Genomic DNA, 14,481 nt, shown 5'->3' on the forward strand with positions numbered 1-14,481 from the left:
ACATAAGCAGAGCTGCTTTGGGGTTTAGATGACCAAAGTAAAGAATGGCACAGAGCTGGAGAAGCAGCACTCTCCTGCATTAAAGTATGAGCAAGCAACTTCGGCATCCCAAGCACTGAGATTTGTACAACATTCAAAGATAGCACCCTTGCCATGCATGTATCATCATTTTTATTCACCAGGCAATTATTCTGATAGTTAAACAAATGGGAGCTAAGGTAAGAGAAGGAAAAGGGAGTAGATGCCCTGTGGCACTGGTTCTCCATGAGCATCACACTCACCTGGCGGAGAGCTACTGCCAGAATTTCTAACTCAGTTGGTCTGGGGTAGAGCTTAAAAATGTACAGTTGTAACACATTCCTAGGTGGTGCTGATATTGATGGTCCTGGAAACACACTTTGAGAATCACTGCCCTAGGGTCTCAGTAGCTGGCCTTTTTTTTTTTTTTGTAGGCACATGAGAAACTCCTTTGGAGGCTCCCAGAAATAGCTGGGATGCTCTTTGATAAGGCTAATGTATGACCACTGGGCCAGTAATAATTTGAACGATCATCATTTGGCTATTAAAAATAACTATGATCTTGATAGTCACAGGTAAATTGACATCTTGGGCATTTGTATTATCTAGCAATGACAATATATTAGTTATTTCTCAGTTTATATATCTGTCTCTTATATTCAGTTGTGTTTTCCTTAAGGGCAGGAATACATTTCTATATTACCATCTATCCGTCTGTCCATCCAATAAATATTTCTTGAATACTTACTAGGCCCATTTCTAGGACCTGGTAAAATGGAGATGAACATATAAACATATGGAATACATAAACATATAAACATCTCTGTCTTCATGGAGCTTACATTCTAGTCAAGGGAAATATATGTGAGGCAAGCTTAACCATAAAACCCGTAAACCTGGGGAGGTTTGTTAAGGTTACAATTGTCAGTGGCCCACTCCTGGAGCTTCTGATTCACTAACTCCAAAGTGGAGCTCAAGAGCTGGTGTAAATAAACAGGTAACAAAGGAGATTCAAATGTTAACGAGTGTGGGAACCACTGCCACAATTCTATTATGAACTCCAGGAGGACAAAGGAAGGAAAAGAAAGGAGGGGAGAAAGGGAATAGGCTCCCTTATTGAACACCAGCAAGTTCCAGGTAGTTTAAATATATGAGCCTTATAACCCTGTAATATAGGCATTATTATTACACCCTTGTGTTTTAAACAAGAAAACTCAGGCATATAAAATACAGTATTGAAGTCATATAGCTCCTGAGTGTTAGAGACAGGATTTGGTAGCCAGGTCACTCTGTCTCTTCCCACTTTTGTGTGGTTCACACTTCTTGGCTGTTGAAGAAAGCACCTTGGAGGAAGTAATGTTTGAAGTAGATACAAGAAGTGTGCCTAAAGGCACAGAATTATGACAAGGCTGTTGAAAGTAGCTTATTTTGACTTGACTGATGGGAAATAAGAATGGGAAGGAACATAGGGACAAGACTGAATATCCTCATTGCCTTGCTAAGGTATTTGGATCAGTCAACACGAACTAGCAGCACATCATAGGAAAATAACCAAAAAGCATACCCCATTGATGCTGAGTTGATGATACCATCTTTAGGTAGATGATGATACCAGCCTGCTGCACATCATTGGGTTAGTCACAAAGTGTACCCTGGAAAAGTGTAATTCAGAAATCAGTTAGAAAAATAAAACACATATGGTGGAGGGGAAATTCTGCCTTCAGAAGAGGTTTTTTAAAAAACAATATGTATTTTTAAATATTTGAAAATTTTTAGAATAGTTTTTTATTGTATTTCTCCATTACCATTTATTCCCCTAATACCCACCCCCACAATTAACATACTGTTGTCCATGTCCATGAGTTCCTTTTCCTTTTTGCTCAATTCCTCCACCTCCAAATCCTCCCCATAGCTGTCATCCTACTCTCTCTGAGTCTGTCTCTATTTTGCTTATTAGTTCAGTTTGTTCATTATATCCCACATATGAGTGAGATCATATGGTATTTGCCTTTCTCTGAATGGCTCATTTCACTTAGCATAATATTCTCCAGGTCCATCCATGCTGTCACAAAGGGTAAAATTTTCTTCTTTTTTTGGCCAAGTAGAATTCCATTGTGTAAATGTCCCATAGTTGTTTCATCCATTCAGCTACTGATGGACACTTGGGCTGCTTCCATACCTTGGTGATTGTAAATAATGCTGCAGTGAACATAGGAATGCTTATGTTCTTTTGAATTAGTGTTTTGGGTTTCTTTGGGTATATCCTCAGAGGTGGGATTACTGGGTCAAAACGCAGATCTATTTTTAATTTTTGAGGTATCTCCTGATAGCTTCTCACAGTGGCTACACAAATCTCCATTCCCAACAACAGTGCAAAAGGATTCCCCTTTCTCCACATCCTTGCCAGCACCTGTTGTTTGTTGATTTGTTGATGATAGCCATTCTGACCAGTGTGAAGTGATGTCTCCTTGTGGTTTTAATTTGCATCTCTCTGATGACTAGTGATGTTGAGCATCTTTTCCTATGTCTATTGGCCATCTGTATGTCCTCTTTGGAGAAGTGTCTATTCAGGTCCTTTGCCCATTTTTGATTGGTTTGTTTGTTGGTTGGTATGGAATTTTGTTAAGTTCTTTGTAAATTTTGGATATGAATCCCCCTTATCAGATGTATATGTGAATATGTTCTCCCATTATGTGGGTTGTCTTTTTATTTTGTTGATGATTCCCTTTGCTGTGCAAAAACTTTTTAGTTTGATGTAGTCCCATTTGTTTATTTTTTCTTTTGTTTCCCTTGCCGATAAAATATTGCTACAAACAATGTCTGAGATTTTACTGCCTATGTTTTCTTCTAGGATTTGTATGGGTTTGGGTTTAACAATAAGTGTAGTCCATTTTGAATTTATCGTGTATGGTATAAGACAGTGATCTAGTTTCATCTTTTAAAAAATATTTTATTTATTTATTTTTAGAGAGAGAGGAAAGGAGAGAGGGAGAGAAACATCAATGTGTGGTTGTGTCTCGTATGCCCCCTACTGGGGACCTGGCCCACAACCCAGGCATGTGCCCTGACTGGGAATCGAACCATCAGCCCTTTGGTTCACAGGCCCATGGTCAATCCACTGAGCTATATCAGCCAGGGCTCCAGTTTCATCTTTTTACATGTATCTGTCCAGTTTTCCTAACACTGTTTATTGAATAGACTATCTTTGGCTCATTGTGTGTGATTGCTTCCTCTATCATATATTAACTGACTATAAAAATGTGGGTTTGTTTCTGGACTCTCTATTCCATTGATCTGTGTGTCTGTTTTTATGCCAGTACAATGCTGTTTTGATTACTTATAATATAGTAATTATATGCTTATAATTACTATATATTGTGGGCTTATAATATAGTTTGATATTAGGTAGCGTTATTCTTCCAACTTTGTTCTTTCTCAGGATTGCTGTTGCTATGTGGGACTTTTGTGGTTTTATATAAATTTTTGAAATATTTGTTCTAGTTCTGTGAAATACCTCATTGAACTCTTGATAGGAATTATGTTGAATCTATAGATTGCTTTGAGTAGCATGGACATTTTAATGATTTTAATTCTTCCTATCTATGAACATAGTATGTGCTTCCACTTATTTGTATCTTTCTCAATTTCTTTATACCGTGTCTTTTAATTTTCCATATACAGGTCTTTTATATCCTTGGTTAGGTTTATTCCCAGGTATTTTGTTCTTTTTGAAGAAATTATGAATGCGATTGTTTTCTTAATTTCCCTTTCTGTTCATTTGTTATTGGCATATAAAAATGCAAATGATTTCTGGATATTAATTTTGTATCCTGCTACTTTGCTGAATTCATTTATCAGTTCTAGTAATTTCTTGGTGGAATCTTTGGGGTTCTTTATGTACAATATAATGTCATCTGCAAATAAAGACAGTTTTACTTCTTCCTTTCCATTTTGGATGCTTTTTATTTCTTTATCTTGTCTGACTGTGGGTAGGACTTCCAGTACTATGTTGAATAAGAGAATTGAAAGTGGACATCCCCATCTTGTTCCCAATATTAAGGGGAACACTTGTAGTTTTTGCCCATTGAGTATGATGCTGGCAGTGGGTTTGCAAATATGGCCTTTATTATGTTTAGGTATGTTGCCTCTAATCCCACTTTGCTGAGAGTTTTAATCATAAGTAGGTGCTGGATTTTATCAAATGCTTTTTCTGCATCTATTGATATGATCATGTGGTTTTTATCCTTCATTTGTTTATGTGGTGAATCACATATGTTGACTTGCAAATGATGGACCAACCTTGCATTCCTGGAATAAAATCCCACTTGATGATGGTGTATGATCTTTTTGATGCATTATTCCATTTGTTAATGTGTTGTTAAGGATTTTAGCATCTATGTTCATCAGGGATATTGGCCTATAATTTTCTTTCTTTGCAGTATCTTTATCTGGTTTTGAAATTAGGATAATGCTGGCCTTGTAAAATGAGTTTAGGAGCCTTCCATCTTCTTGAATTTTATGACATAATTTGAGAAGGAGAGGTGTCAGTTCGTCTTGGAGTGTTTGGTAAAATTCACCCATGAAGCCATCTGGTCCAGGCTTTTGTTTGTTGGATTTTTTGTTTTTGTTTTTTATTACTCCTTCAGTTTAACTAGGTATAATCCATCTATTCAGAGTCTCTGATTCTTCTTGATTTAGTTTTGGAAAATTGTATATTTCTAGGAATTTATCCATTTCATCCAAGTTGCCCCGTTTGTTGGCATATGGTTGTTCATAATATTTTCTTGTGATCCTTTGTATACTTTTTGTGTCAGTCGTTATTTCTCCTCTTTCATTTCTGATATTATTAATTTAGATCCTCTCTCTTTTCTTGATGAGTCTGATTAAAGGTTTGTCAGTCTTGTTTATCTTTCAAAGAACCAGCTCTTGGATTCATTGATCTTTTGTATGATTTCTTTTTGATTCTATTTTGTTTATTTCTGCTCTGATCTTTATTATTTCCTTCCTTCTACTCACTTTGGGCCATGCGAGAAACTCTGGCCCACAGAACCCTCCTGTCCACCACGGATGAGAAGTAAGTCATCTAAGACACAATCTTACTGTTCCCGTGGGAAAGGGGATGGCGATTCCCTCTAGTGGAGAACACTCTGAGCCCTTCTCCCAAATGGCTTTTATTTGGAATGGTATGTGTAGGTGTATACATCATACATGGATAGCTTATCAATCAATGTCAAAAAGGCTATAATCATACAAAAACAGGTATCATCTATAGATAACAATTGAAGGAATACAGAGATCTGTCATAGGTCAGGGTCTGTTAGTCATGCTGATGCCAGAGGGTCTTTAAGACATACTTCATGAGATAAAGACTTTACTTCTTATGCTTTGAACTTAAACATCTGGTTTATATCCCCAGGGCTATACAAAGCATAACAAGCTTCAAAGGATGCAATGTATTTATCAGGCCTGATTCCCATGGGAACCCTTGGTGTTAGAGTTGGGTCAAGTCTGCCACCTGCATTTTTACCTGGTTTTCCACAGAGACTTACTAGTCCCTTTCAGGGCTTGCTCTTGCAGGGCTACAGTCTCAGAAACCACACAGAGTGGTCCCCAACATATTTTGTTTATTTCTGCTCTGATCTTTATTATTTCCTTCCTTCTACTCACTTTGGGCTTTGTTTGTTCTTTTTCAAGTTCCTTTAAGTGTAATGTTAGATTGTTTATTGAGCTTTTTCTTGTTTTTGTTTTTGTTTTTTTTTTGAGATAGGTCTGTAATGCTATGAATTTCCCTCTTAGTATTGCTCTCCCAGTGTCTCATAGATTTTGGATTGTTGTGTCCTCATTTTCATTTGTTTCAAGGTATCTTTTGATTTCATTGTTTTGACCCATTCATTGTTTAATGTTATTTAGTTTCCATGTCTTTGTGTGTTTTTCAGTGTTCTTGTGATTGATTTCTAGTTTCATAGCATTGTGGTCAGAGAAGATGCTTGATATGATTTCAATCTTCTTAAATGTATTGAGACTTACCTGTGTCCTAACATGTGGTCTATCCTAGAAAACATTTGATGTGCACTGGAAAAGTATGTATATTCTGCTGCTTTGGAGTGAAATGCTCTGAAGACATCAGTTAAATCCATTTAATCTAGTGTGTCATTTAAGGCTGCTGTCTCCTTGTTCCTTTTATGTCTGAAAGATCTATCCATTGAAGTCAATGGAGTGTTAAAAATCCCTGACTATAACTGTATTTCTGTCAGTCTCTCCCTTTATGTCCGTCAAGATTTGATTTACATATTTATGTGCTCCTATGTTGGGTGAATAAATGTCTGTTAGGGTTATATCCTCCTGTTGGATAGTTCCCTTTATCATTATGTAGTGTCCTTCTTTGTCTCTTACTATAGCTTCTGTTTTAGTCTACTTTGTTGTATATAAGTACTGTTACCCCAGCTTTTATTTCCTTTCCATTTGCATGAAGTATCTTTTTTCTATCCCTTTACTTTTAGTCTGTGGTGTATCTTTCGATCAGAGATGGGTCTCTTGAAGACAGCATATATATGAATCTTGTTTTCTTATCTATTCAGCTACCCTATGTCTTTGGTTGGAGCATTTAAGCCATTTACATTTAAGGTGATTATTGATAGATACGTATGTAGTGCCATTTTATTGTTAGACTGCTTCCCTCTTTTTCATTTTCTTCTTCTCAAAGCAAACCCTTTAACATTTGTTGCAGTACTGGTTTGGTGTCAACAAACTGCTTTTAGCCTTCCAATGTATTATTTATTTCAGATATTGCATTCTTTATTTCTGACTTGCCCCTTTTTATGGTTCCTATGTCTTTTTTCATGCTGTTGAGTATACTTATAATCATTACTATAAACTCTACATCTTATAAATTTCTTGCCTCCTTTTCATTTAGTTCTTTTTCTGAAGAATTATCTTGTTCTTTCATTTGGGTCCTTTTCTTTGTCTTCCCATTTTGGCTGCTTCTTTGTATTTGTTTCTATGATTTGGTAGATCTGCAAATACTCTGGTGCAAACGTGTCAAATGTTGCCTGTGACTGGTCCTGGGCAATGTGTTTGGAGCTATCAGCAATCCACAGCTTGTGGCTCCCACTGCTGGGCCTGGGTATGAGCAGAAAGAACCAAGCTGACCACCTAGGCTGGCTGCTTTTCACAGCTGGAAGTTATTTGGGTTCCTTTCCCAGTTCTGGTGTTCTATGCTAAGGAGCCTAGGTTGGGGTTTAGACCCCACACTTCTTATCTGGAATTTCAACTGCTGTCCATGGGAGCCCAGCCAACCCCCTTGTGCCTTCACTGTCCCTACTAGTCTTTTTGTGGTGATGTGGTTTCTTCTGTCTGTCCTTAATTATAAGGCTTTTCTCCAGTGAGTGTTCAGTTGGTTATTCAGGATGACTTTTTTTAAAATTTAGTTGTAATTCCAGTTTGGTCCTGGGAGGAGGTTAGTGTAGCTTTCACTTACTCCTCCACCATGTTGGGTCTTTATAGTGTCTTTTTTTTTTTTAAGAATCTAGATAGCAGGACCCACAGATTCCTCTGATATCCTTTATCACACACATCTCTTCAGCCCATATCTAAATCCAGCCACAGCTGTAGAAAGCAGTTCTTTTTGCGTTCAGACTCATCTTAGATAGACAGCATCTCATCCTAAGTATGCATCTGTCTGTACTCTGTTCCTAAGATTTCTCTGATACCACAGGAGCTCCCATGGCTCACAAGCACAAGCTAAAAAAAGCAGAGATAATTAGCACAAGCTAATTATCACCTCCTTAAGAAACCCATCATGTGAAAAAACATGGGAAATATACCTAAATTATTTTTTTGCTCTCATTGACAAATGTTTTTCCCCTATTAAATGTATCACCACAGCATTCATCCAGTATATGTAAAATATGCTTGGATTTATTTACAACATTTCAAGAATACAGCTGTTCAGTTAAGCCATGGTGTACTTTCATTTTAATATTATAGAAACACTTTCTACTACTGAATCCCATGAACATAACTGGATGGATTTTTACTGCATTTGGAGTTATGTTTGAGATGGTCTAACTTAAAATACATGCTGTATAGCATACTTGAAATTTTTTGAGGGGGACCTCAAAGGGATGGGAGGCCATTCTCTAGAGCACTGACACTCCCCTAGTGAGAGGCCCTTGTAACATGCATGTCACACATATGAAGATGTCATGGACAGAGTAATTAAACAGTGGTTTCAAAATTGATCTCCAGCCATGATCAGTGTGGCTCAGTTAGTTGGGCATCGTACCACAAAGTGAAAGGTCGCTGGTTTGATTCCTAGTCAGGGCATATGCCTGGGTTGTGGGTTCAGTCCCCAGTCAGAGTGTGTGCAAGAGGGAGCCAATCAATGTTTCTCTGTCACATCAATGTTTTTCTCCCACTCTTCCCCTCTCTCTAAAAATAAATAAATACAATTTTTTTTAAATCTCCAAATGGAAAGTCACAAAATCAGAAACTATTGGCATTTATTCATATCATAAAAATTAATTATTCTCCTGCACTTGTAATCTCAAGCATATGCCAGCAAGTCTATAGGATAGCATTTAAGTATTGAAGTTATAAATATCTGTGAACAATACTGAAGTGTTATTAGCCAATACTATGGTAAATGGTAGAATTGTTACATTTTAATAACATTTAATATTATTGCAGTTTATCTAGCTTTGGAACTTTTAACTCATAAAATTAACACTTTTATAGTAAACATTATTTCAGTTAGCATCTTTTTTAAGTAAAAGTTTTTAGAGATATATGATCACAGAATGTTACAGTGAAAAATATCATTGATTCACCTCATTTAACTTAAAAATTTGATCAGAATTTTTTCTTGTATAATTTTTATATTAAAGGCATGGGAGAAGTTGCTGTTTGGAGTTTGTTTTTTTCATGCACTTGTACAAGAGAGAAAGAAATTTGGTCCTCTTGGTTGGAATATTCCATATGGATTTAATGAATCAGACTTACGTATCAGTATTCAACAGTTACAGGTAAAATTAGACAGGAACTAACCCTAATGGAGGATAACCGTGTATCACACCCTTTTTTTACAATAACTTATTCAGTTCTCCCAACATCACTAATAGATGGGTAGATAGTAATAATAATTATAACTATGGTTTAATGAAGTACCAGTTTCATCTGGATTTTTTTTTCTGCTACAAATAATAGAAAACCTGATTCAAACTGTATTAAAGCATAATAAAACTTATTTCACATTATAAAAAGTACAGAGGAAGGATAGGCTCTGGAGTTGGTTGATTCAGCAATAATGTTGTCATCAAGGACCCTGGGTTTGTCTTTTTGCAAAGCCCTCAGTGTTGGCTTTATATAGGTCTTCACTAACCTCTGTTCTTCTCCTCCACTCTGTCAAATCTACAATTCAGCTCATCAGTCAACAGAAACAGGCTGTCTACTTTAAATAGAAAAGGAATTTATTGAAAGAATATTGGGTAGGTCACAGAATCACCAAGATGGCTGGAGAACCAAGGTATCTAGAGCCATATCCAGAGTCACATTATGTCTGGTAGGAGTAGCGCCTCTACCCTTGTTGAATATTAGACATCAGCTCACATACCTGCCACACACACACTGGTCATCTTTCTGATGTCATCAAAAAAAGATTTTTTTGCTGTTTCTACTTTGTCGTTTTACAAACCCCAGTTCATTCTGGGATGGATGCGCCTGAGGATCCAAGCCCAGGGCACAGGCCTAGGCCTTAGCTGTAACAGAGGTTGGGACTCACCATGTGAGGCATTCAGGTGGCCAGCAGGCCCCTCCTAAATAAATAAATAAATAAATAAATAAATGCACTGTAAATCCCTACTAACTCAGACTTTGAACTAGGCACATTGCTTATGTCAATTCTAATTCTCACAGCATCCCTGTAAGGTTTGTATTATCCCTATTTTTAAGAAAATGAAAAGCTAGGAAGTGAACTTGCCCAGCTAGACCAACACAGAATATTAATACTTTTCTGCTTTTTTTGCTGTAATGAGGGCTTTTATGTCATGGGGCCTCCTAAAGGTCACCCACAGATAACCCATGAAGATAATTCTTTCAATCCCACTTCTGTGTGTGTTCAGAGAATATTGATTGACAGATATTTAATGCCACCTTAAAGTGGAAATGAAGTGAAAGACTTTGTTTTTCTCATTTTGTTTCATTTGTTTCAGTTATTTATAAATGAATATGACACAATTCCATTTGAAGCTATTTCTTACCTGACTGGGGAGTGTAACTATGGAGGAAGAGTGACAGATGATTGGGACAGACGTCTCCTCTTAACCATGCTGGCTGACTTTTATAATCCACACATAATCGAAAACCCTCATTATAAGTTTTCTCCCAGTGGAAACTATTTTGCACCTCCCAAAGGCACCTACAATGATTACATTGAATTCATTAAGGTAACTAATACCACTGAAAATAGGGTTAGATTTAAGTGTAATTTTACTAAAGAGCAAGTAATAAAATATTCCCTAGAAATGTATTGAGTTAGATAAGTATTATGATTTTAATCAATTTTTAGTATCTTTTGTTTCTAATAATTATTGATAATTAGAAAATTTTGATTCCTTTGTTATTCATTTAGTTGACTTTTGACCCATTTTGGTCTGTACATGTGTACCTTATGAATTAATGTATTCAATGAAAATGTGATGCTTGCTTAATCTATTTTGGTAGAAACTTCCATTTACTCAACACCCTGAGATATTTGGACTGCATGAAAATGTTGATATCTCCAAAGATCTTCAACAAACGAAAGTCCTCTTCGAGTCCTTGCTCCTCACCCAGGGAGGCGCCAAACAGACAGGATCCTCAGGAAGTACTGACCAGATTCTACTCGAAATTACCAAAGATATTCTCAAAAAGGTAATGTTTAAAATACCTTTTTAATGTTTTAAAATATGTTGCTTATAAATTTAAATCAAAATGGTACTGAAATGGCAATCTGAAAGCTTCATTTAGGAGCATTATGACCTTGAGTGAGATATTTTACCTTTCTGAACATTAGTGTCCAAAGCTACACAGTGGTGATAAGTTCTTGTGAACATTCAAGAGATCGTGAATTTGAAGCACTGCACATAGCTCTTTGTGAAAGACCGGTTGCAGTCGCAGCAAAGCTCCACCAGCCCGCTGCAGCTCCTGACTCACCACTGTGCATTCTCACTGAGAAACAAGTCCATCAAGAAGCTGCACCCAGCCAAGGCTTTTTTAAAAATTAAATTTACTGAGGTGACATTGGCTAATAGGATCATATAGGTTTCAAGTGTACATTGTGTGCCCACCACTTATGGTCAAATCATCTTCTGTCACCATATATTAGGCCCCTCTCCCCCCCTTCCTTCAGCCCCTTCCCTCTAGGAACCACCACATTGCTGTCTGTGTCCACAAGTTTCAATTTTATATCCCACATATGAGTGAAATCATATGGTTCTTCATTTTTTCTGACTCAGCATAATGGTCTAATGTCCATCCATGTTGTCACAAATGGCAGTATTTCATCTTTTCTTATGGCTGCCTAGTATTCCATTGTATGTATGCACTGCATCTTCTTTCTCCAGTCTTCTACCGAAGGACGCTGTGGTTGTCTCCATGTCCTGGCTGCCATGAATAAAGCTGCAATATACATAGGGGTGCATGTATCTTTGCAAATACATGTTTTTGAGTTTGTCAAGTAATTACCCAGGAGAGAGATTGCTGGGTCATATGGTAACTGCATTCTTAATTTTTTGAGGAACCACCAGACTGTTTTCTATAGTGGCTGTACCAGCCTCCATTCCCACTCGCAGTGAATGAGGGTTCCCTTTTCTCCACAACCTCTCCAACACTGACTATCACTTTTGTTGTTGATAGTAGCCATTCTAACAAATGTGAGGTGGTATCTCATGGTAGTTTTGCTTTGTATCTCCCTAATAGCTAGTGAGGTTGAACATTGTTTCATATATCTGTTTGCCATTTGTATGTCTTCTTGGGAGAGGTGTCTGTTCAGGTCCTCTGCCCATTTTCAGACGTGACTTTTAAAGATATTGGAAAGACACCCATAGAACTTGAGTTGGCAATTCACCAAGTTAGAATTACTCTAACCAGCCACAACATAAAAGCTTTGGAAACAGTTGCGTGCTGACTTAATCAGAGAGGCGATATTGTTGTTGATATTTTGTTTGGAAGATCTATCCATTGTTCACAGTAGAGTGTTAAAATCCCTTAGCATAAATGTGTTGGTGTCTATATCTTTCTCGAAGTCCTCCAAGATTTTCCTTATATATTTGGGTGCTCCTCTGTTGGGTGCATATATGTTTATAATGTTTATGTTTTCTTGATGGATTCTTCCCTTGAGTATTATGAAGTGTCCTTCTGTATCTCTCTTTATATCCTTTGTTTTGAAGTCTATTTTGTCTGTTATAAGTATTGCTAACCCCGGCTTTTTTTTTCCTGACAATTTGCTTGGAATATTTTTTTCCAACCCTTCACTTTCAGTCTCTGTAGGTCTTTTGTTCTGAGGCGGGTCTCTTGTAGGCAGCATATGTGTGGGTCATGTTTTCTTATCCATTCAGCTACCCTATGTCTTTTGATTGCAGCATTTAATCCATTTACATTTAAGGTTATTATTGATAGGTATGTATTCATTGCCATTTTACTCCCTTTGTACCTGTGTTCCTCTCTCTCTCACTGTGTTTCTTCCTCTTCTTAAAGCAGTCCCTTTAGCATATCATGTAGTGCTGGTTTGGAGGAGGTGTATTCTTTTAGACTTCTTTTGTCCTGGAAATTCCTTATTTCACCTTCCATTTTAATCGAGAGCCTTGCTGGATAGAGTAATCTTGGTTGCAGGCCTTTGCTTTTCATTACTTGAAATATTAAATCAACCTTTTTAATGAATTGACTTTAGCTGTTAAATAAATAAATAGATGGATAGATAGATATAAAGTACTTTGCATAATGCTGGGCACATGGTATGCTCTTAGTAACTTTTTTGTGGATGAACTAATGAACATATATAATTTATTACCATTTCTAAGCAAAGATCTTTTTAATAATGGAGGAAATGGTCTGAACTTACTAGATCAAGGAGGAAATAAATTTTAAGCTATACCTTAGATAGCGAGGAGGCAAAGGTAGATAACAGCACTAAATTAGCTGTTAGAGCTCTTTTTTTTTTCCCATAATACAGCCCAGTGTACTTAGTTAGCCCTACTAGCTAAAGTGGAATGATACTCTCTATTCTCACCTTTTTTTCTATGTTAAATTCAATAAAGAAGTTAGTGTAACTTTAAAAAAGGTGACAGTCCCAAGCATAGATCTTCACAATTCCCCTTCAGGGAAAAAAGTGTAATTATCCCCATGTTTCAGTGTATTTCACTGTTAGGCACTCTGACATAGCAGAACCTGACCCATAGTCCGTCTGCCTTGAAAGCCCATGAACAGCACCAGTCCTCAGCTCTCACAGTTCTCACAGTTGGTAGCCTTTCCTGATACCACCCCTTAAGAGCCTACTCATTATACACCTGGCTGTGGCCACTGGAGAAGAGAGGGGAGAATCAATGCCTACGACCCCTAAGTGAGAGCAAACTAATCTCTTCCCACCCTTACTCCTGGAATGCTTCTTCTGTTGTTTGCCTCTTCTCATCCTGACCCCTTACCAGTTCTGTGGTTTATCTCTGTGGGGAAAGGTTCTTATCCTTTCTGAATGGTGGCACATACAAGATCCCTAACAGGAAGTTACCTGGCAGTGGAATCTGGGACTTGTTTGGGGTAGAGGGGTTGTACTAAGTCAAAGGGTCCTTCAGTGGCACCGCTTAGTGTTACTCAGAAAAATTCTTTTACACCACGCAGGGACCATCACCTGGAGCTACACACTGGGTAGCTCAACTTTTTTAGTTTGGAACTTCCCTGATTGGGAAACTTCTTTGTCCCTTAAGGAGTGTGAATTCCAGCATCATGTGGCTTAATCATCAGTCCCAAAGTCCCTTTCATCATTTCTCAAACATCCCTGAGGTGCCTCATAGAAATCAGACACTTGGCAGCCTTCTCTTTCCCTATGCTCTAGAATCCTTCAAAACAGTTATGAAACAGTACATCAGTTTTATCAATACAAAATAAAGATTCCATTTACAAAAAGAAATTATGCAACTTTTCAGAAATGTTTATCTATTGTGAAGTGCTATATCCTGCAGCATAGGCCTTGGAGTTAGAGACCTGTGGATTTACACATACCACTTTTTGGCTGTGTGACCTTGTGCAGTTACTTATCCTCTCTCTACTTAAATGTCCTCATCTGTAAATGGAGATACTAATGGCCACATAAGAGGGAATACTAAGGATTAAATGAGATAATGTATGGAAAGCCATTAGCACAATACTTAGCACTTAGTAACTTCTTAGTGTTAGCTATCAGTGATATTATAGCTGAATGAAACTAATTGTCTC

General features: G+C 37.3%; 1 protein-coding gene across 4 annotated transcripts in view; it reads left to right on the plus strand.

The window, feature by feature from the left end:
* Positions 1-14,481, plus strand: part of DNAH12 (dynein axonemal heavy chain 12) — a 219,239-nt gene that overhangs the window by 192,233 nt on the left and 12,525 nt on the right. For all 4 annotated transcript variants that reach the window (XM_045192339.2, XM_053929996.1, XM_053929995.1 and 1 more), the window contains 3 exons: positions 8,904-9,041; positions 10,227-10,460; positions 10,738-10,926. In XM_045192339.2, the coding sequence (XP_045048274.1) occupies positions 8,904-9,041; positions 10,227-10,460; positions 10,738-10,926 (561 nt within the window). The remainder of the gene's footprint in view (positions 1-8,903; positions 9,042-10,226; positions 10,461-10,737; positions 10,927-14,481) is intronic.

This window comes from Desmodus rotundus, chromosome 8 (genome assembly GCF_022682495.2).
Source record: "Desmodus rotundus isolate HL8 chromosome 8, HLdesRot8A.1, whole genome shotgun sequence".
In the NCBI taxonomy this organism is placed as follows: Eukaryota; Metazoa; Chordata; class Mammalia; order Chiroptera; family Phyllostomidae; genus Desmodus; species Desmodus rotundus.